Source organism: Cheilinus undulatus, linkage group 16, assembly GCF_018320785.1.
Source record: "Cheilinus undulatus linkage group 16, ASM1832078v1, whole genome shotgun sequence".
Lineage (NCBI taxonomy): Eukaryota > Metazoa > Chordata > Actinopteri > Labriformes > Labridae > Cheilinus > Cheilinus undulatus.
Window position 1 is genome coordinate 16,866,096 of NC_054880.1, and position 21,962 is coordinate 16,888,057.

Genomic DNA, 21,962 nt, shown 5'->3' on the forward strand with positions numbered 1-21,962 from the left:
TCCTTTGCATGGAGACAAATTTATTGCACAATAACACAAAAATGGATCACTTAAAACTGATGCATCATCTCTCTTAGTTGCAGGGGTGTGAACTGGTAGTTTTTACAGAAAGTAGCAGAGCAGCCCGTCACATGACCAGTTTCATCTTGTGTCATGGTGAATCTGTGGTCTGAACTGAGCTTAAATGGAACAGATATGTTAGCATTTTTGTTGGTGCAACATAAAAGCATACATACCAGAGTTTGCCTGCAATTTTTAATAACTTTAGACATAAAAAATGACCTAACATTTGTTGTCTAGGACTTCTATTTTTGTCAGAGGTGTCAGAACGTTTGATTTAAATTGCATCATATCAAAGGGTAAAATACTGGCACCCTAACAAGCCTGCATGATAATGAATCAATTGATATAATTACGAGCTGTCAAGAACAGATGACAGTTCCTCAATTGTGCTATAAAACTTCAGGCGCTAAATCAAGATGACTCTCATTTGTTGATATATCAGAAGAGATGTAGTTGTGTTTATTTCTGATTTAAAAAACTTGCCATAATCAATGGAAGTCTGAATGGAAAAATCATGTAAAATCAGTCTTTGACATCATCGTACATCGAATGATCCCAGTTCAATGTAATAGAAATCATTCTTATCACTCAGAAAACAGTAAAAAACAGATATTGTTACCACATTTCTTCTTGTGCTTCTGCAAAGACAGATGAATGAATTGTTTTTTAAAATCAGCTTCCATAAAGACTGAAAATTGTGAAAAGCCTGTGTGCATCTTCTATTTAAACCATGTGCCTGTAAACTTTCTTTTTTTTATTATGTACAAAAGTAAATGTTTAACCACTTCGTATGTTTTTGAACATTTCAGTATGGCACCTGTAAGTCCTAGAAACTGCTGGAAAGTTTTCAAATTAAAACAAATACCATTGGAAGTATTTTGAAAAGTCTTTTTGTGCTTAACTTTCTTTATTCATGCCTCCTGCAGGAGACCAAGAAATGGCTGCAGAGTTGCATTTTAGGATGGGATTAGGTCACCTCAGGCATTGTCATATATTATTTATACATGAAAAAATGGCTTAAGTCTATGTAATCCTGCTTCATTATGCATTTGCAACCACAGGAGCCGCCATGTTCTCTCCTCCCTCTGGTTTCCGTTTCTTATGCCGGCTTCTTTTTCTCTTCTCCCCGTCCACTGTCTTCTTCAGCGGGGGTGTTGGCACTCCTTTCTTCTTCTTCTTCAAGCAGCTCAGAGGGTTAGGATTGCTCTGCTTCCTCTTCCTCTTCTTCCCTCTTCTCTCTCCGTCTTGGGCAGCGATACCCTGCTCCTCTTTCAGGCTGCGGATGCTCTGCTGCTGGGCAGGGCTCACCAGCTCTCCCAGCTGCACGGCCTGGACATGGTCGAGGGATGTCTGCGAGGGTTTGTCCAGCACGATGGTGTTGAGGATGATGTAGAGCAGAGGGACGCCAGGGATCTTCTTTAGGCCTGCAGTCACTGTGTGATCCTGGAGAAGACAGATACACCCAAAACATAGGCTTTATACACATATTGGATGATTTTTATTCTAATTACATAATTTTAAGTTTATTCTAGTCCTTGGAGGTAACAAATGGTAAATTTTCTTGACTCTGACTACTCAAAGTGCTTTCACCTCAAGTCATACTTACATATTCAGACCCAATCACACGGCATTTTGGAGGCTGATATGTAAAGTGTCCATTAGTATTAGCTGATCCACACACTACTGACACAACAGTGGGAGCCATCTTGGGAAAGTGTCTTGCCCAAGGACCATGAACAAGTGGCTGTCAGAGCTGGGGAACTAACCCGTACCTTCTGGTTGAGGGATTACAGACTCATACCAATGACACACAGTCACCATAACAAGTAGATCTTGGTAAATTGCCACACTATTTCAATAAAATAGTTCAAATTTGCATCCTTAACCCAGCTCCAACAATAAACTTCTGCTTAGAATTAATGTATGAGTAAGAATCCAGAGACATGGATGAGAAAATACTGTTTCGGGGGTTGTGTTTTTCTGTCAATATTGTTTACAATTCACAAATCAAAATGGCATATTTAAACAAAATACTACATACACAAACACTGAAGCAGTGGTTCCCAACACAGGTTGAGCCAAAGAAGTAGGTGTCTGATAAGTGTAGTGATAGATGAATGCAAAAAGAAATAGAAGATGATAAACAAATGGACCCTGCTAATCACAATATGAAAACGTCCACTACATGAACCTATTTAACTTCTTTAATTTTATACACACACTGTAGAGTAAAAAGAACTATTCAAAATTGTACTAAAAATTCACTATCTACTAGGGCTGAACGATTTGAGAAAATAATCTAATTGCGTTTTTTTTTTTTACCCAATATTGCGGTTGCTACTAAATATGCGATTATTTCTTAAGTTTGGCATCTCATGTAGTTTCCAAAAAAAAAAACAAGCAATAATTCATTATATACTATACCCAAAACAATATTAAATTAAACTAGGGCTGAACAGTTTTGAAAAAAATACCTAATTGTGATGATTTCAACTCATTTTGCAAATTGGATATGAACTGTTGTATTAAAGGGAATGATCTTTTTTATGTAATACTCATATTTAACTCATATTTAACAAAAAAAAAAAAAAAAGAAAGAACACATTTTTGGGGGTACACTGTTCCACAAATATGCCACAGGAATGTTTGCATGATATGTAATGCATAACGTCTCTGCTGCAAAAAACTTACACTGGTATTTTGACACAAAATTCAGGTTAAAGAAATATTTCACCTGCTGTGATTTGAATATTGCAGCAGGTCATATTGCGATTTAATCTAATTTGCAATTAATTGCCCAGCCCTACAGTATCTACACTGTCATAAAAAATTGTGTTTTAATGTTCCTTCTAAAATATAAAGTGGTAGTCATAAACTTTCATATTTAATATGCTTTAAAATAAACATAAAACATTTTCTGCCTTTTTAACGGGACAGTAGTGAAAATATTGATCTTGAATGTTACTTTCAAAAAAATTTGTATCTAAGAAAGCCTAGCAGCACCCTGGTTAATTGTTTAATCCTGTTTTTAATGTCAAATTTGAAGAGGTGATTTGAAATGATTAGCTAGACTTTTTGAGATTTCAACAAATTATAACAATACTGTGTTAATACTGATAACCGTGATATTTTAGGTGATGATTGTCATGATATCGAGTTTTAATAATGTCACTTCTTGAATCTCAGTACCCTGTCATGACAAAGTGAAAACAGAATGTAAGAAATTTTTGAAAATTTTCTGAATATTAAATAAATGCATTATCACATTGACATAAGTTTAAAAAAATCTATATTCTTTATTCTGAAAATTTCTGGTTAGTTTGAAGCTTATTTTCAGGAAATTTGACCCAAACACAGTATTGATTATTTATGTTTTGCTCTGTATGTGAGTCGTCTGTATTTGTATTTACCTGTGTAGCTATAAAGTAGTGGTGTGGATTGGTCTCCTCCAGCATTGACAGAAGACACTCTGAAGCAGGGACTGGATCTTTGAAATGTGGACATTTCCTCACCTGAAACCTCTGCAGGATTATTTTGGCTCCATAAAGCTCTTTACCAAGAGTCTCTAGTTCTTTCAATGCACAGCTGAGAGAGAATAGACACTGGTTAGTACACTGATATGAAACATGAGGTATTAATGTTTTAACCTGATCATAGTGATACTAAATCACTTACTTTGTAGTGCAGAGCTGAACTTCCCCCATCAAGTATTTGGGCATTTGTTCTTTAATCTGAATCTTGTTTTTTAAAGCCGCCTGACAGAAAGTCCCATCGATAAGGATCTGAAAAGGCTCTCTGAAGCTGAAGTTGTATTTGTAGAAACTGATGGTTTTCTTTGCTTGTTTCTGACGCTTGATTTTCATTGTTGCTGGACCGTAAAGCCAAATGAATCCTGATTCTTGTTGTTATCCAACCTTTAGAAAATACGTTTAATCGTTCGCGACGCCCGTTAAAATGTCTGGATGTTTGCGTCATTCATACGAATGAGAGATTGGTGTTATCATATATTAAGCATGGAGAACTCCTGTGTACATAGCACGCTCGTGGTGCTTGCTTCCGTTGTGTCCGGGCGGAAACAAATGATGCAGGAAGGGTTCCGGTTGTTTGAGGTTTGAAATAATTTGTGATTGCGGTTTATGATCCCCTATCTAAACGTGTAGATGTCTGTAGCTTATAACAGCAAAAATCGCTCTCGAATCATGACAGTTCATTCAAAATATTAATTTTCATTTGCCTGTTACATGTGTTTTTATAAACTTGGGATGTTCTTTCGGCCATATTATTATTATTATTATTGTTATCATTATTATTATTATTATTATTATTATTATTATGTCCCAGACCTTATTTTAATATTAATGATTAACGTGGGTCTACATAACCTACCCTCTTTGAAAAGCGTCTTGAGATAACTTTGGTTGTGAATTTTTAAATAAACAAAGTCTGATTGGCTGACAGCGACTGATATCTAAGCTCCTCATTGGTATTTTGAACTTTTTCTTTTTTTTTTTTAAATCACAAAACAGAAAAAAATCACATAAAATCTTCACCTTAAGTCATTTTGGAAAAGCATTGTTTGTTTCTATATCTAAATTAATGTCTTAACCTTCTCGTTAATTCAGTGGACAGGGATGATTTTTTTCCCTTTTTAATCTTTTATTTTCTCAAGAAGACTGTTCAACTTGTTCATGGGAGGAAAATAATTTTCACTTCTGTCGTCAATTCAGAAATTAAAACAGAGAACTGTATATATTCTGAAATAGATGCAGTACACTTCCTAACTATGTTGCTTAATTATGTTCAGAATAATTTTTGAAGGGGTGGTGTTTATATTTTCTTCGCCTCTTGCCTTGTTTTCCCGGAACCGGAAGTACTCGTTCAGGTAGCGCGAGCTCTCTCGGGCAGCACACCTCTGTGGTGACAGTTGTCGTCGCCTCTGACTCATAGCTAACGCTAGCTCAGGTTGGGCCCGTGTGGCGGTGGGGTTGGGTTGGTGCTTTACCTTCCTTACTTGTACAGTCGATATTATGGCTGCCGCGGATCCCCGGTCCTCGAGTGACGGTGGCCCGGCCAGCAGAGGAGGATTCCCGGCCGGGGAGAGCAGCAACGACCGCGACGGGCCGAGCGGCGGAGGAGGCAGCGGTGAAGGAGAACGGGACCGGGCGACGTTCGAGTGCAACATTTGTTTGGACACTGCCAGGGACGCTGTCATCAGTATGTGCGGACACTTGTTCTGGTACGAGTCGAGGCGGGAGAAAGGGGGTGGTGGTGGGGAGGGAGGAGGGGTTGTTTTGATGTGCGGAGGTGGTGGTTCTTGTCTGAGTTCAACCTACCGACCCGGGGGGTAGTTCCGCTGTTGTGCGGCCTCCGTTGACCGTCAATTTGAGTTCTCTAACGGCCCTTCACAGTCGGTTGTCCCCGCATTATGTTGGGGTAGACGGTAGTCAAGATGGCTTGCTAGTTATTAGAAAACAGGGTGTGGGTTTGCTGTCAGCGTTGTTGTTATAACTGAAGAGTGGCTGAATTTCAACCCTGATTATAACCCATGTTTTACAGTCTAAAGAGCATGTAGTCCTTATGCTGCTGCTAATGTCTACACATTGCACATGTGATCATCTCTAATCTCGTGAGAAATGAGGTGGTTCAGGCTGATCATGTCAGATATTTTAGTGTAGAGCTTCAGGTAGAGCTTCTTTGGCTCTGCACCCCCTCTTTGACACATTAACTCTGCTGTTAAGGTTTAGTACATGTGCAGGTGAAGTCCTGCAATGTTTAAACTTTATGCTGGTGTTGGTTTAGCCCCCCCAACAAAAGAAAAAAAAAAATACAGATTATTGGATCGTTCCAGCTTACATATGTGAATTTGCAGATTTTCCTAATTTTAAAGTTTAATCTGTCTTCATCTTTAGCAGTTAACATTGAGTATAATACAACAATCAAAGCTTATTTAGATTGTAATAGACATTATTCACACTTTTCCAACATACAAAATACACTATTAAACTGATCAATACAAAAGATTCTCAAAAATAAATGTTATTTTCAGCCTTATGATGTGAAATGCATCACCACGTTAGACTTTTTTGCAGGGTTGTACCAGAATTTGAAATTTGAATATTGTACTGGCAAAAAGCAACAAAAATAGAAGTCTTAGGTGCCCAATATTTGGTCATTTCTTGTCTCCAGTGATGCACTGTCTGTCTGCACTGAACAAAAACACTGGAAATGTTTTGATACTGAGATCTTGTGCAATTGGGACACTCTGCGGAGTCTGCATACTATTTTTGATAGGTTGATTATTCCCATACACACTTTTTCCAAATGTCTTTTTCAGTACTATTGGTCCTTACAATAAAGGAGATTGTGTCATATCAAAACACATTCTAGTGTAGTATTGAAGCTAAAATTTAGCAAACTTTATTTTCGGGGCAACAAAAAAATTGTCAAAAAGCCCATATTTGATTTATATTGTTATATTCAAGTCAATGACTAAAATGAAATAATAGCCTAGAAATGTTTAGAAGCAGTAATCATAACTTGTTGACTTGATAGAAAATAATCTTGTACTGTAAAATGTCCCACATATTAAGTAGTCTAATAAATGAATCAGTAACAGTAGCCTCTCCAAGGCCACACTCCTGCTGTACTCCATGTCCCTCTGTTTATCTTTGCCTTAATCAAAGACTTGCACAACCCCTTGTGTTGAAACTGTCCACATGCACACAACAGTGACGCGTGAGGCTCATTGAGGAGTCGTGAGTGCTGACTGACGGCCGTCAGGCTAATGTGAGATTAGAGCCAGGGAGAGTAGGATTAGGGTCAAACCTTAAAGGCATTATGATCAGAAGTAAAAGTAAGTCCTCTTCACTTGTTGGTGGTTCATGTTTGTAGTTTCACCTGATAATAGGGGTAAGGGGAGTGACAGTTCACAAAGGTCACAGCTCGGTTTGGTCCTTACTTTGGGGGTCATGGGTCGGTACAAGTGTGGTGTTTGAAACTTTTAACAAAAACAGAGGAAAACAAAAGAATGCAAAATAAAGGTAAAACAGGAATGAATAACATCTCAGAATCTAAAACTATAAAAGAAATTTCATGTACAAATTTAATACTTGCATTTAGGAGCAATGTAGCTCAGATCTGCTTTCAGTGTCGCTGGGGTGCATCATCTGGTGCAGCAGATAATTGTTCTCATAGACATAACCCCTCACAGGGTTCCTTTAGATCCTTCAAAAGTATTAAATCAGCCTTTTTAAATTCAAGACCATACAAAGTCATAATTTTAGTAGTGAGTGGCCTTGAATATAAGGCTGAGCTGTATTTTTTACCTACATTGATTTGATTATTATTTATCCTTTTTTGAGTCTTCACTTGTTACGTATGTTATGATAAATATCACTATACCATATATTGATCATAAAGAGGCCTCAAATGTGCCAGAAATCATCAAATTTGGGTGTTTGTGACCAAAAAATGTCTTTGACCTCAATCAGTTGACATTTAATCAACAGTGCATTAAACCAGATAATTGATAAGACACATTATTTCCTGACATGGATGTTTAAAAATAAAAGCATGTCAACAACACAAGTAATGGGTACTTTTAAATATGAAGAACTATTGAGAAATATATGTCTTCATCATCAACTTGACCGAGCTTTAGCTGAGCTGATAATAGCTGTGATTTATTGTTACAGTATTTAGAGTAGCTCCTTTGACCATGAGTCTGAGTCACAGCTATAACCCACTTCTTGTAATCATCTTAGACTTTATCTCCTTTTCTTTGACTTAACAGAAAAATCAGTGAAACAAATACTAGAGAAGCCAAACAAAACTCTCCGAGCTTCAAGACAGTTTTGAATGAGATACTATATGCTATGCTAATGTAAGTTATTTTGTTCTCAGGTAGAAAAACGAGCTTTTTTAGGTGAAAACTGCAAAAAAAAAAAAAAAAAAAAAAAAGAGCTCTTTACAATTCCTAAATAGGAAGACTCAAACTGTTGGGATATCATAATTTTAGACTTAGATACAAGTCTAGTAAAATTTAAACAATATTGATATCTGTTTTGCTGGAACTGCAACAAAAGTTTGAGTCCAAGGTGCCCAAATATCAGGTAGTTTTCTTGTTTTCAATTACCAAAACTTGCAGCTAAGTGCCCAAATAATTCTCAATTTAAGAATGTGCATCCTCACTTTTTGGTTAAAATATGACTGGAGTTTTGTTTGTTTTTAAGGCTTTGGTCATTCATATACTGTGTATCATTAAAATAAAAGATAGTATTGGTTTAAAACATGTGTTCTTAAAAACTTGACAACTGCGTGTCTCACATAGAAGCAAAAAGTCAACTTTTTTGATGATTAGGGAAAGCATTATGTTTGCTTAGAATAGCATGTAACACATGATGGAAACAGGAAAGTAATTCAGTTTTGTAATAGAAAAAGGGGTTTGAAAATACACGCACAGGCTTGGCTTTTGTTTTATGCATGGTGTTGTGACAGGAACAGTGAAGCATACATTGTGTTCCTGTTGGTTTAAAAAAACAAAAAACACTGTGCTGAGACGGGGTGCTTTTACACGTGCAGTTGCTGCAGCCGTTGAAGCTCCAGTGTTTTGTTGCTGATGTAACTTGGTTGCCATGTTACCAGCGCCCCCCTCGTCTCTCTCACCAGTGAGGAAACTGTGATGATGAAACAGTCGGCAATGATGATGAGATGGTCAACGTCAGACCACCTGCTGCTGCAACCTCAAAGCAAACTTGCAGCTTAAATTCGTGTTAGTCCTTTTTTGTTTTTTTTTAAAATGTTGGTAAATAGAAATGGTATTACAGCTTCTTAAAGTCTTTAATATGCAAATAAACCCTCTTTATGTAGAATTTAATGTCTAGCTGCAGATAAAAGTAGCTGTGGAAAAATATTGTTTAGGTTCTTTTGAAATGCACACAAAAAATTGGATTAAGATCTGAAAAAAGTTCTTAATACTCAGTCTACATTGTGCACCTGAAATACAACACTGTTTAGAAAACAGTAAGTCACTGTGATTTGGAGTAAATCCCTGCTAACATACTGTCTCTGAGAGTCTAGAGAGATAATTTGTGTGAAGGAGACAACGTCACTGAAACACTGAGGTTAATGAGTGTGTGACATCTTTACGTTCCCCCAGAGGAGATGAGCAGACTCGATTTAATTTAAGATTTAATGGACATTTCATGGCATTAGATTTAGAGATGAAAAAAGGAGGCGACAAACTCCTTCAACCCCTCTGGAGAGTACAGAGCCTTAAGGTGGAAATCTAGATTACATTCAACTTTTTAAATAAATGTGGTTTGAGGTCCTTTGTAATAGATTATCCAGTTTTTTTACTACTTATAGAGTAGAATATGGTGTATAGACCACACTTCCAGTACATGTTTTTACTTCAAAAGATGGCTGAATCCTGTTTACCTGCAACAATAGAAAATGCTGAGACATGCACTCACATCACATATTACACAGGAACTGAGGCTATTGAAAATTTGCCTCCATTCATTGTTTTTAAAAGTGGTACTTCACACAAAACATGCTGGGAAACAAAGTTGTGCTTCTCTTGTTTTAAATTTTTCTCTTTAATTAGTTAACCATTAGGCCAGCGGCGCCCCGCCTCTGTTTTTTTTAAGGGCCACAATCACAGAGAGTCTGAATTAGCACAAAAACACTGACTACAAGTGCTTAATTTATAAATCCTGAGGTGGGTGCAAACAGTCTTAACCAGCATTTTACCAATATCCTTTTCCTTGTGTTTTTTAAAGGTATATCTTTGGGGCTTTTATGCCTCCATTCAGTCAGTCAGAAGTAGGGATAAGAGAGTGGTGGGGAGACATGCGGAAAAGGGGGCACAGGCCGGACCCAAACCACCCGCCTATGTGGGGTGGGACCTGCCCTCTGGGCACAGATGGTGTCATCCCGTATGCAATCAGAAGGTTGTGGGTTTGATCCACAGCTCCTGCAGTCTCATGTCTATGTGTTCTTTAGCAAGACATTTAACCCCAGTTACTCCCACTGCTTGGTCTGTGGCGTGTAAATGGGTATGGATGCGTTAGTTGATACTGATGGCCAGTTCTCCATAGCAACCTCTGCCCTCAGTGAATGAGGTGGAAGGATGTGAATGGGTAGGTGTGACCTGCAGTGTAAAAGTGAACTAGAAGGTGCTATACAAGCTCAAGTCCATTTACCGTGGAGGACAGCCATGTTCTGAATGTGAGTTTGATCACATTAGCTTCTTGTGTTTGGGTAAACTTCGCAACAGGTTGCAGGTGTGTGGTCTCACGGTCTGGCCAAGTTGTCTAGTGTATGTGATTGGAGGATTATAAGATGAAAATTGGTTTGAAGCTGTTCTTATGTTTGTGGTCTCCCACGTTTTTAAAATCATTAAAGATCAGTCCTCCCTCTGTGCTGTCTTCAGGGGTAGTAACAGAGTGTGTGCATTTCTCACTGTGTGTATATGTAGAGCTTTGCTGTGCTGTGCTGCTCACTTTCCTGCAAAGTCAAAATGCACTGTGACCTGACAGAAGGAGACGTGATGTCCCGCCGTCACAGTATCAGTATGAATATCTGAAGATGTAAAAATGTCACATTTATTTTTGTTTTCCATGTTTAGAGACAGGTATTGATGATGCTCAGTACTTTCTGGTATCACATTGCTGGTGTCGAGCCAAAACCTTATATCCCCATTTTTCACAATTTGTATGTATTTATTTATTTTGATAAACTAGTGCTACTGGTCACCTTTTACATCTGTCAGTTTGAACAAATTTTAAAGCAATGAAATGTGTCGAAAAGATGCTGACTGGCCATTCGGTGTTAAATTATTTGAAATATACAGGTTTTTCATTTCCTGAAAACTGGGGATTTTGGAGTTTTTGGCCTGACGCTAGGGATATTAAAGTTTGAAATTTTAGCATCATAACAACTCTAATGTTGTGACACTGTTTGGTTAAATTTGCTCTTATGGGGTATCAATTTGGCTCAGTCAGCAATGCAGCAGTCTGATGCATGTCTACCAGTTCCTCTTGTCTACATATTTCCTGTCTCTCCACAGCTATCCTGTCAAAAAGGACAAAAACATTTCATGAAAGACTGCTGCTGATATGCTTTATGTCAGTGATTCCAGGACATCAGCTTAGGCGTCAGGATAGTTTTCTTTATTTTTCTGACAGAAGGAATCAGTTTCCTGCCCAGCTCTCTTTCCAACAACAGTAAAGCTTGATGTTTACTAAATTGCCTGTGCAGCGTGTCTCTAAACACCAGATTAGGGTTAGGGAGCAGATTAGGGAGTAACTGGACAAAAATCCAGTCAATGTAAACGCTCACATACAGTCAAACCTCCTGAAAATATGACCCTGCCTTTCTTAAATGGCTGTAGTTAGTTGGCATACTGGAGTGTGAGTATACACTCTGCATTCAGGCTTCAGTGCACTCTTATTGAGCCTCTTATAGGAAATTAAGCGGTTAATTTCAGGTCACAAGAGCCTGGCTGTACGTGTGGTAACATGTTAAGTCACAGTTGAATGGGCTGTTATGTTAACTAAGGCCTGTGGCTTTGTTGGGCTGTTTGTATTCATAGGAATGTCATTCTCAGCAGCTCTCTGATATCTGCCACTACACAAACGCCGTACATGCTGAGCTGTAGTGCTGTGAAATAAATGCATGTGGGAAAAGACCAAACCGTAATGAAGGTGTGTCTTTGACTTTTGGTTTGTTTGGCTTATCTTGTTGACATTCTGGTTCATGTCTGGGCATTTGGTTGGGCCCACTTGAAGCAATGACAATTTTGTGGTTATGAAGAGGTGAAGATGTCTCAGACTAGTCCTTCCCGTTTGTCTGCATCAGCTGTTGAAGTTTGTCTTGCAGGAAGTATTAATAGAGTTCACTGAAAGGTCAGAAATGATGCTTTTATCAAGAAAATACACGCAAACAAGAACACCTGACATTTGTTGCAACATACATTACTGTCAAACAATCACAGGAATGGCATCTGTGCATTCCTGTAACAGGCCTTTAAGTTAAAAAAAATCCTTGAACTTCTTCCTCTTGTTCTTGTTCCTGAGGGGAGCTGTTGACCTCATGGAAAGTCTAAATTTAGACATTTCTGTGTAGATGATGAAATGCTCCATCTGCTGTGTGTTTAATTAACTGAGGTCTTAAGGGCAGAGCTAAACTCAGAACATTTCTTATTTAATTTATAATGCACCGCTGATGAATGTGCAGGATTACCATTCAGAGCACTGCCATATAAGCAGATCATGTTGTTAAAATTAGATACCAAAAGATGAACACTGTTGTTTTGCCAAAATCATTTTATCTGGTACCACATACTGACAAAGTAAAAACTGAATTTTTTTCTTTTTGTTTGTTTTATTAAAAATAGACAACTGAAATATCACATTGACATAAGTATTTAGACCCTTTGCAACAACACTTGAACTGAGACAGTGTGGCAATCTGGGTATCTGAGCATGCGGAGGAAAGTCAGAGTCTTTCGATCCGTGGTCCTTCCAGTCCCACTATACTCTTGTGAAGCCTGAACTATGACTGATGGCCAGATTTGCCAACTGGACTTCTTTGTGACAACTTCTCTTTGGTGCAGCTTTGGGTTTCTTTGGCGAAACCGTGTGTCTAATGCTGATGTGCTCAGGAGAGCGAGGATGGGAAGGGTCAGCTGCCTGATATGGGGGAGGCAGCTGAGAAGATACCTGAGGCCTGTACGACGAAGCTGGATCAACACGCCCGGGATATCTCTCCGCTAGCTGGATTGACTTATCAAGACATTCGCAATCCAGATCAGCTGTACGTAGAAGCTGGTTATCAACTCGGTAACTGCACCCAGGGTTTTCCAATCTGGATCAGTTCGCGCTCACATAAAAGGGGTGGTGTTTGCAGCGCCTGACCGATCGTAAACACGGAGAAACCCTGCAGAGCAGCATATTTCTCAATGGAGCAACAGACAATCATTCTTAAAAATATGAGGAATTTAAAGCAGTCATCCAGGCCAGAAGCAACACTGTCGCCGCAGCAAAAGCCAGGAAGGAATGCTGGAAGACTTTTTTAATGCATAAATTCGTCAGATTATACAATATCAATTCATTGGACAATATAAACAGACAGCACTCTGATCACTCAGTTTTACTTTAATACGGCACAGATGTTTGGGGCAAGGCTTCCTCAGCAAATTTTGTGTTGTAATATTAATTCCTCACCGTGGCGGCACGAGTAGTTGTACGTTCCATTTATCCATGTTTCTGCAGTTATGCCATGTATGACCATTATTATTAATCCCATTATTTCAGATGCAACCCTAGTGGAGCAAAAAGGACTTGGGAACAAGTGAAGATCAAATATAAAAACATACATCAAAGCAGCGAGTGACGAAGCTTTATTTCTCCACACTGTCTCTGTTGTATGGATGAAATCACCGGAATTTATCTATCATCTATCCCTAAATATTATTTCTCTCTCTCACAAACTGTGCACAAATGTCTACAGGATCTTCTAAGAATGGGCAACCCATTTTCCAAGAGAACTGATTGGTCAGGAGGCGGTGCTTTTATATTAGCTGATCTTGTGTCCAGAACATAACCTGCTCCGGAGCAGGTTAGCTGTTCAGCATAAGTTACCGCGGTGATTTATCCCGATAAGAAGTGAACCTGTGTCGTCGTACAGAAAATCCAGGGTTAATCCTGAAGTTATCTCGATAAGAGAACATCCAGCTTCGTTGTACAGGCCTCGGGAGAGATGGGGCATGGGCCTGGTACAGGCCTGGAGGATGGCCATCAGGAGGCCAGAGTAGTGAACGACCATGGCTGATATGGCGAAATGCAGAACCAGCATATGCTCCCATACCTGACCTGACCTTTTAAGACGGTGTTGGATTTGTCCTTTCTAGATTACTTTAGAAATATGGTAGTGCAAGCTAGTAGGCTCAAAGGGCAAGGGTGTAAACTCCCTGTAGAAATAAATGGCTCATTCTCTTACAAAAACTAGATTTTTTCCCTTGTTTACTAATATGTATAATACTATATTAATTGAAGATGGTCTTTCTTAGGGACTTTGACATTTATAAGTAGCAGATAGCCTTGAAGTATAAAAGGAAGAGAGCCTAACTATCTCCAGTGCTTGGCATCAACTGACACCATGAGCCTGCATCTTTCATTCCCACAATGCAACAGCAGAGTCAGTACACACAGCCAGGACAACAGATGGAGCTAATTAATGATACTGACGGGGAGCAGGGATGAGTTTAACCAGCCTTTGTGTTCAGAACAGGTTGTTCTGGTCAGGTGGGCTTCCATAGGTGTGAGATTCACAGGTGACCAAGAAAAACAAACAAATATTTACCAAAAAAAAGCAAACACTGTTGATTTAGATTGATTTGATTCAGCCTGCTGTTGGTGGGAAAAAAAATGTGTCCAGGAATGTTGGCACTGTTATTGAAATAAGTGGCTGATGTTTTAAAAAGATAAACATTGTAAGAATGCAGTTTGATCATGTGTGTCTTTGTCTCTCTCTCTCTCTCTCTCTCTCTCTGCAGCTGGCCCTGCCTTCATCAGGTGAGTATTTCCTTTTTTATGTAACATTGCTGCATGCTTTATGAAAATCTCAACAACAAATCAAGAGACCAAGCATTTATGAGTCCAGTTATCCTCTATTTAATGTCATTTCAGTTTAAAAATCATTCAGTTTTGGATTATTGAGCTGTTTGACAATCAGCATCGAACAATTCTCCTACCATTTAATCACTGAATATTGTTCAGGTCACTTGCCAAAAAAATCCAATAAATATTTGTTCAGATTCTCCAGCGTGAGACTTTAAGGCCGTTGCTTTAGAAAGTCAGACATTAGTTTAGAATGATCATTCTCTAACATTGTTTTACTGCCATAATATATATATATATATGTGAAACCTAGTGAGCTGGCTCAAATTTGGGTATAAAAAGGTGAATTCAGTTTGAAATTCCTCATTCCTGTTCAAAATGGTAAAATGTCGAGAGCTCACTGAAAATGAAAGAGTCCGCACTAGAGTACTTCATGATGCTGGATGGTCTCTGAGACAAATATGACAGGTGGTCTAATAAATTTGTTAAGCACTGTGTGTATATATATATATAAAATGGATGATAATAGTCATTATCCACAGTATCAAAAAGTGTGACTTTTTTAAAGGGAAAGAATTAGTTATACAGCATCTGTAAAGACACTTCAAATCCTTGATATTGTCTCAGTTCAATGTTTGGGGGGGTGCTTGGATTTTGGATAAAGTGCTTCACATTGTAATTGAATGCCTCTAAAAAACAGTCTGTCGGTCTGAACAACTGGCTTATTAGATAAATAAAGTAAGTCAGTGTTTTGTTCTCATGAAAAATAATAAAATTGTTGATAAAATTATATCAACAAAAACAGTTTCTCTTCATAAGGATATCAGACAACAACAAAGTAAACTTAATTGTATTCATCATTTTTCAAGGGTCATTAAATTTTTGTAAAGAATTAATTGCAAACTATGTTATTTGATTCAAGCACTATTCGTATGGGATTAGTATTACCTGTGGACCTACTGTATGCATGTGCTGAAATACGGTAGGTAATTTTCCCTGGAGTTTTTGTTCTGCACTTTAAAGATATGGTCAATTTGCACAACATTAAAAACACAGATGTTCTCCTTGTTCATTACAAATTGCCAGAGATCCCTAGGTAAAACTAATCCCATGCAAATATAGCTTTAGTTGTGTGCTCCTTCCATTTGTCATCCATTATAGACTGCTATTATATAATTTTGGCTATTTTCAGCACTTTCATATCCTTAAAAAAGTAATTTGTATTTTAAAAATGTATTATTTGTATAAACATAGAGCTTACCTCAGCTGTAGGGTGCAAGAAAAGCTTGAAAAAGCACCTTGAGAGTGCTTGAATTTGACCTAACAGCTGATTTCCTTATCAACCAGTACTAAAATAACTGCCAGGGACTTTTCATCCATCACTGGATAGATAAAATCGTCCTTGTGTATGTCACTGAAGTCAGCCAAGTGCCGAGGCTTACCTGTGCAGCTCTCATCTTGTAATGTGGAAGGAATAGAGACATAATTGAAGCATGATGCTTTTTGATTAAAGGCGGAGTCATCGCCGCCAGCATAAACAAGTTTTATAACAAACTAAAAGCACCTGTGTGAGTGGGCTGTTACTGATTATGCCTTTAAGGTTTTACGAGACATCATGCAAGAGAGATTAATAAATCAGATCTGAGATTAAAAAAAAGGCTTAAGCAGACATGTATCTACACATCTTAACTGCTGCAAATGCCAGTGAAAACTGATATCTGTGATTGAGTTAGCATGTTTCCCAAAGATAAAAATGCTGCCTTTGACATTGATTGCAGGAAGTCATGATCCTAAATACAATATAAAATTTTCTGGCAGTCCACAAACTAAACTACACACAGGTCATTGCTGCTTGTGGGATATGAAATTAACCTTTCAATATTTGAAACCTGGAGAAAATTACTTGTCATTTTTGATAACTGAGGAAAAACAAAATATATGGATGCATGTCCACTGTGGACTTCTTAACAGGCTGTCCCAATGATTATCCGCATAAGTTTTGTGTGTTCTAATGTCCCCAGATGATATGTATGGTTGGCATTGCATTAGTAGCCAAGTAAGCATGTGATGTAGCTGTTAAACGTGGAAACTTTAGGATCTGAAAATTCTTATCTCGTCCTCCTAACTTTGCACAGATGAGCAGTCCAAACCTGTGCACAAGATGAGCTCTGATGTAGAGAATTTATGAACTGTGATCATCCCTCTGCTCTGATTCCACCATGTTGATTTGGGGATGTGTGTCACTGTGAAAACTAGCCAAAACAGATACACTTCTGCACAGAAATAGAGTCAAGTTGTTGGTCTAAATGAAGCTTTACATCGCCTTCTTTCATTTAGCAAGTTAACCTAATCAGCATGAAGCTGTGATGTAACCTCAGCGTGTAAACTACACCTGTAAGTTGACTTAATGCAGCTTAAACATGCTAATACACCTAATGCTTCTGTTTACCACAGCCTCTCTTTTCTACTCTACCATATAGAGCTGCACACTCTTTGTAATCCTTCTAGAAATATCATTGTGGAAAAGTAATTCCAAACCTTCACCAGGTTAAGCCCTTTCATGGAAGATTCTAGCTGTCTTTGGCATCATAAACCAAGTATTTTTGTCTTTTGGTGCGCTTAACAAAGCGAAAAGGGTTTATTATTAGTCTACAGCATAAAATATATTTCATCCTCTCAGTGGCTTGAGACGCGGCCCAGCAGGCAGCAGTGTCCCGTCTGTAAAGCGGGCATCAGCAGAGAGAAAGTCATCCCACTGTACGGCCGAGGGAGCTCCAGCCAAGAGGACCCCAGGTACCCCTAGGAGTTCTCTTTATTTGTATGTAAACATATTGCAAAGATTGGCATCGTGACCAAGTGTTATGTGTTGTTGCAGGTTGAAAACTCCCCCACGGCCTCAGGGACAGAGAACAGAGCCAGAAAGTAGAGGCGGGGTAAGTGAATCAGCTCTTTTGAAATATAAATCACAGTTTTACTCCGCTGTGTTTGACCTATTTTTCAAACCCTTTCTCTGCATTATTCTGTCTGTGCACAGATGTTTCAGGGTTTTGGGGACACCGGCTTTCATATGTCCTTTGGCATTGGTGCTTTCCCCTTCGGCTTCTTCACCACAGTCTTCAACACCAACGAACCCTTTCACAGAGCAGGTAAAAAGAGTCAAAAAATATGCAAAACATTTGTTTGTTTGATTGTACTTTATTTACATGTCATGCACAAAAAGTGCCCAACCTTCATGGGTTTATAAGACATATAAATACTGGGTTTGTTTTAACCAGTGTTGGGGCAGTCACTCATTAGAAAATATGCAGTACACAGTACAGTACACAGAACTACTACACAATACTAGTTTCTTTTGTTGTTAAAGAAGAGTTACATCACTTTTAGTTAGCTGCTGCTTAAAGCAACTACTTACAGTGCACTTAAATATGTTGTCATGTTGCAGCCTGTAGTCAAAACACATGAAAGCAGGGCACAGGTGGCCCAGTGGTTTAAGGCACGCCCCATGTACTGACGGCCCGGGTTCCCCCAAGTGTCTCCCTGCTCTCTCGTCCCTTTTTCCCACTCTATCCACTATCCTCTTCAATTAATAAGGCACAAGATTGTTCTCCAGGATTTTCCTATATTTTGCTGCATTTATTTTACCCGTCTGTACAAGCCTTCTAGGGCTGGCTACTGAGAAGCATCCCCACAGCATGATGCTGCCACCACCATGCTTCACAGCAGGTTGGTGTGCTTGTGGTGATGTGCAGTGTTTGCTGCCCACCAAACATAGTGTCTTGCTTGAGGGGCCGAAAAACCCCATTTTTGTCTCATCAGACCAGCAAACTTTCTTCCACCTGACCCTGGAGTCTCCCACATGCCTTTTGATGAACTCTAGTTGAAATTTAATCAGTGTTCTTCCATAGTTGCTTTCTCTTTGCCACTTTCCCATAAAGCTTTGAGTTGTTGTTAGCAGAGTCTCTCTCATCTCAGCTGCTGAAGCTTGTAACTCCTTCAGAGTAGTCATAGGTGTCTTAATGGCCTCTCCCACTAGTATCCTTCTTGCATGGTCGCTCAGTTTGTGAGGACAGCCTGATAGAGGCAGATTTACATACAGGAATACAGATTAACCAGTGACTGGACCACAGGTTTTTTTTTCTACCACAGTCCCTTGAAACACTAACTGCACTCAGGTGATCCCCATTTCACTAATTGTGAGACTACTAGCATCAGTGAGCTGGATGTCTGTTGAATTAGGTCAGTCACTTTAAAGGGGGTGAATATTTATGCAGTCACTTATTTTGCATTACATATTTTGTTTAATTGACATAATGCTGTAGAAATCTGTTTTTACTTTGACATTAAATAGGCTTTTTTTTTTGTCAAAAACGCCAAATGATATTGATTGATTTATAAAATCAAGGAAAGTGTTTAAAAAAAGTCAAATTAAAACCTCCATTCAAAACAGCTGCTGCCTTTAATGAGGTAAATAAAGCACAAATGCAAACACATTCTCCACTGAGACTCTGCTGTATGAACCTCTCCCATTCATCCCCCCACCTTTCTTCCCCCAGACCAGTATACAGGTGATCATCAAGGCAACGGTAACCTCAACAACGGCAATAACAACTGGCAAGACTCCCTCTTCCTGTTTGTGGCCATCTTCTTCTTCTTCTGGCTGCTGAGTGTGTGACGAAGACAGGATGGGAAAAAAAAAACCAAGACAAACTCGCACACTTAACTCGAGCCACAGACACTTATTTTACATTTCTTAGCAGGTACTAACTCGGGAGATAAAGCAGGGAAGTAGTTTCAAAAGAAGTATGGGAATTTTGTTTATTTCCTAACAAAGGCAGATTCACCTCAGCCCCGCTCACCCGCTATGGCAATTTGTTTATGCAAGAAACACTCGCTGGGAAGTAGTGTTGGGTGTATCCTTAAAAGATGTACGCGCTCCTTCTCTACATTCATCTGTAGATATTTGCACATGGAAAAATACAAAGTGACTAGCTCACTGTTAGGCGAAAGAGACAGTATTACGAGCCTAAAGTGAGCTCTTTTGTGTCAAAACAAAGAAAAAGGTGGGTAGAGGAAAATTTGGGGCAAAGCGGTTTCTGTGATTTTTCCCCATGAAGGAGTTGCTGGTTTAGTCTTTGATTTAATAAAATAAGAAGAGGAATTTTGCAAAAAAAACAAGGAAGAAAGAGTAAGGGGTTGGGTGTAACATACTTTACAAGGCCAAAGAGTAGCAATCAGTCACGTATGAGTCAGGGGGTCGAAAATGTAACTGAATTATCTTCCTGTTTACAGTTTGAAATGAAATTGTACTCCAGAAATTGCAACTTCATTCTTAATGGCGGTAATAGCACAGATGGATGCATTTTTATAAACATTTGTCTTAATGAAAACTACCATTGCACTGTGAAGTCATTTGTACACAAAGCTGCCCCAAAGGTAGAGCATTTGCCGGGGTCAAGCCACTTCTTGCATCTTGTTTGGTTGCTGTGGCCAGTTTGGGAGATATTCATGAGCAATTTAAGAGAGTAAAATACAAATCTGGCACAGAAAGAAATTTGCAGGTTGAGTAGCTCAGTGATGCTACATGCTGCATGAAAACGGGGAGTAGAGCTGGTGCAGCCTGACAAGCAAGGAGGGTCTTTTCAATAAGAGGAGGTGAAAAGGTCAGAACACTAAAAAAGTTTGATCAACTTTGTTACCATTGATTTTCTTTCTGTTTGTTTGTGTCTGAGTGAGTGTGTAAACATTATATATTTGTACATATGAATATTGTAAATGCTGTTTCTAATGTGTTTTCTGAGTGGATGACCAACCAAGGAGAGCAAAAGAGATCGACATGTTTGAGTAGGCTTCAAGATGCTTTTGTAAAGCAAGATCTGCCTCCTGGTTTCATAAATTCCTTCCTCTAACTCAAGAAAATCTTACAGCCCATGTTAATAACTCTTCTGCCAACCCTCTCCTGTTAAGTTAAATAAATGTTATAAAAGAAAACATTTGAAGGCTACTGTCATGCTTTTGTGTCATGATGCTGCTCATTTGTTCTTTTGTAGCTGCAACACTGCATATAAATATCTTACTTTTATTGCATTTACAGACTGAGGCAGTAAAACATTGCAAAAATAAATTATTTCACTTTATCATAAGTAAGACAAAGTGTTTTAAAAGCATACTGTTCCTGGATCATATGTAGATAATTTCAGATGGATTAATGTTCTCAGTAATGTTTTCCTTTAGTTAAGTTTCACCTCTTGGAGCATAAGGTAATATTACTTAGAACAACTTATTTGCATGCTATATTCTAAAGCCCTCCCTCATTTTTCAGACAAGAAAGTGTTTATGGAGCCATTATTGATTCTGCCATTATTCTGATTCTGGAAAAAAAAATTCTGGTTCTGACTATTGTTGCAAAAATATTAGCAAATGCATTAGTAGATCTGCAAATGAGTACGCAGATCGGTATGCAGATCTGCAAATATGTGGATAGATCTGCAAATTTGTGCACATATCCACAAATGCATGTGTAGATCTGCAAATGTGTGCACAGATTTCAAAAGACATGCAAAGATCTGTAAATGTGTACACAGCTCCATAAATGTGGGTTAGGGTTAGATGGGATAAGGATCTTATCACCTCGCCAAGGAGGTTATGTGATCGGCAGGGTCTGTTAGTTTTTTTTTTTTTGCAACATAACTCAGAAAGTCAAGGACGGATTTTGATGAAATTTTCAGGAAATGTCAGAAATGGCATAGGGAAGTTCTTCCGAAGATCTGATTAGATTTTGGGTGATCCAGATCACCGTCTGGATCCAGAAATTTTTTAAAGGATTCTTTACTATTGGGAGATAGGGCTAATAATGGAGGTCTGCGCTCTCCGAGTACTTTTCTAGTTGTCATGTAAAAGAGCTCGCTTTTTGATCCCGCTAGTTCAAGAATTACCCATCATTAGTTTTGTTACCCTCTGCTTAGCTCGCAGGCAAGGCTGCCAGTATGGACTTTTTAGACACTGCACTATATGCCATTACCTAAAACCTCAACGGGGGATTTTGAGCCTTTGACTTGGTGACTAAGAGATTCTGGATCGCAAAACTGTCCAGTTTTTCCAACTGGTTTCACCTGTTCAAACTGTTAAGGATTAATAAGAGAATTAATTAAATAAATTGCATTTTAGTTCCATATCCATTCGTCAAGCCCCAAAGCGGAGCTTTCAACTCCAACTCAGACCGCTGGGCAGGACTGGTTGTAACTCTACCTAATATTAGCAAGCTACTGTATCTTAATT

General features: G+C 38.6%; 2 protein-coding genes across 2 annotated transcripts; one reads left to right on the forward strand and one right to left on the reverse strand.

Moving 5' to 3' along the window:
* Positions 1 to 3: 3 nt before the first annotated feature.
* Positions 4 to 4,285, reverse strand: utp23 (UTP23 small subunit processome component). The gene is made up of 3 exons (XM_041809017.1): positions 3,739 to 4,285; positions 3,474 to 3,648; positions 4 to 1,506 (listed from the first exon to the last, which is right to left on the reverse strand). The coding sequence occupies exons 1-3, from the start codon at positions 3,924 to 3,926 to the stop codon at positions 1,105 to 1,107; spliced, it is 765 nt and encodes a 254-aa protein (XP_041664951.1). The 5' UTR covers positions 3,927 to 4,285; the 3' UTR covers positions 4 to 1,104.
* A 621-nt stretch (positions 4,286 to 4,906) lies between these two features.
* On the forward strand, positions 4,907 to 20,677 carry rnf5 (ring finger protein 5). Its single transcript, XM_041809018.1, has 6 exons — positions 4,907 to 5,299; positions 14,624 to 14,642; positions 17,368 to 17,480; positions 17,563 to 17,620; positions 17,722 to 17,833; positions 19,241 to 20,677. The coding sequence occupies exons 1-6, from the start codon at positions 5,091 to 5,093 to the stop codon at positions 19,357 to 19,359; spliced, it is 630 nt and encodes a 209-aa protein (XP_041664952.1). The 5' UTR covers positions 4,907 to 5,090; the 3' UTR covers positions 19,360 to 20,677.
* The last annotated feature ends 1,285 nt before the right edge of the window (positions 20,678 to 21,962 follow it).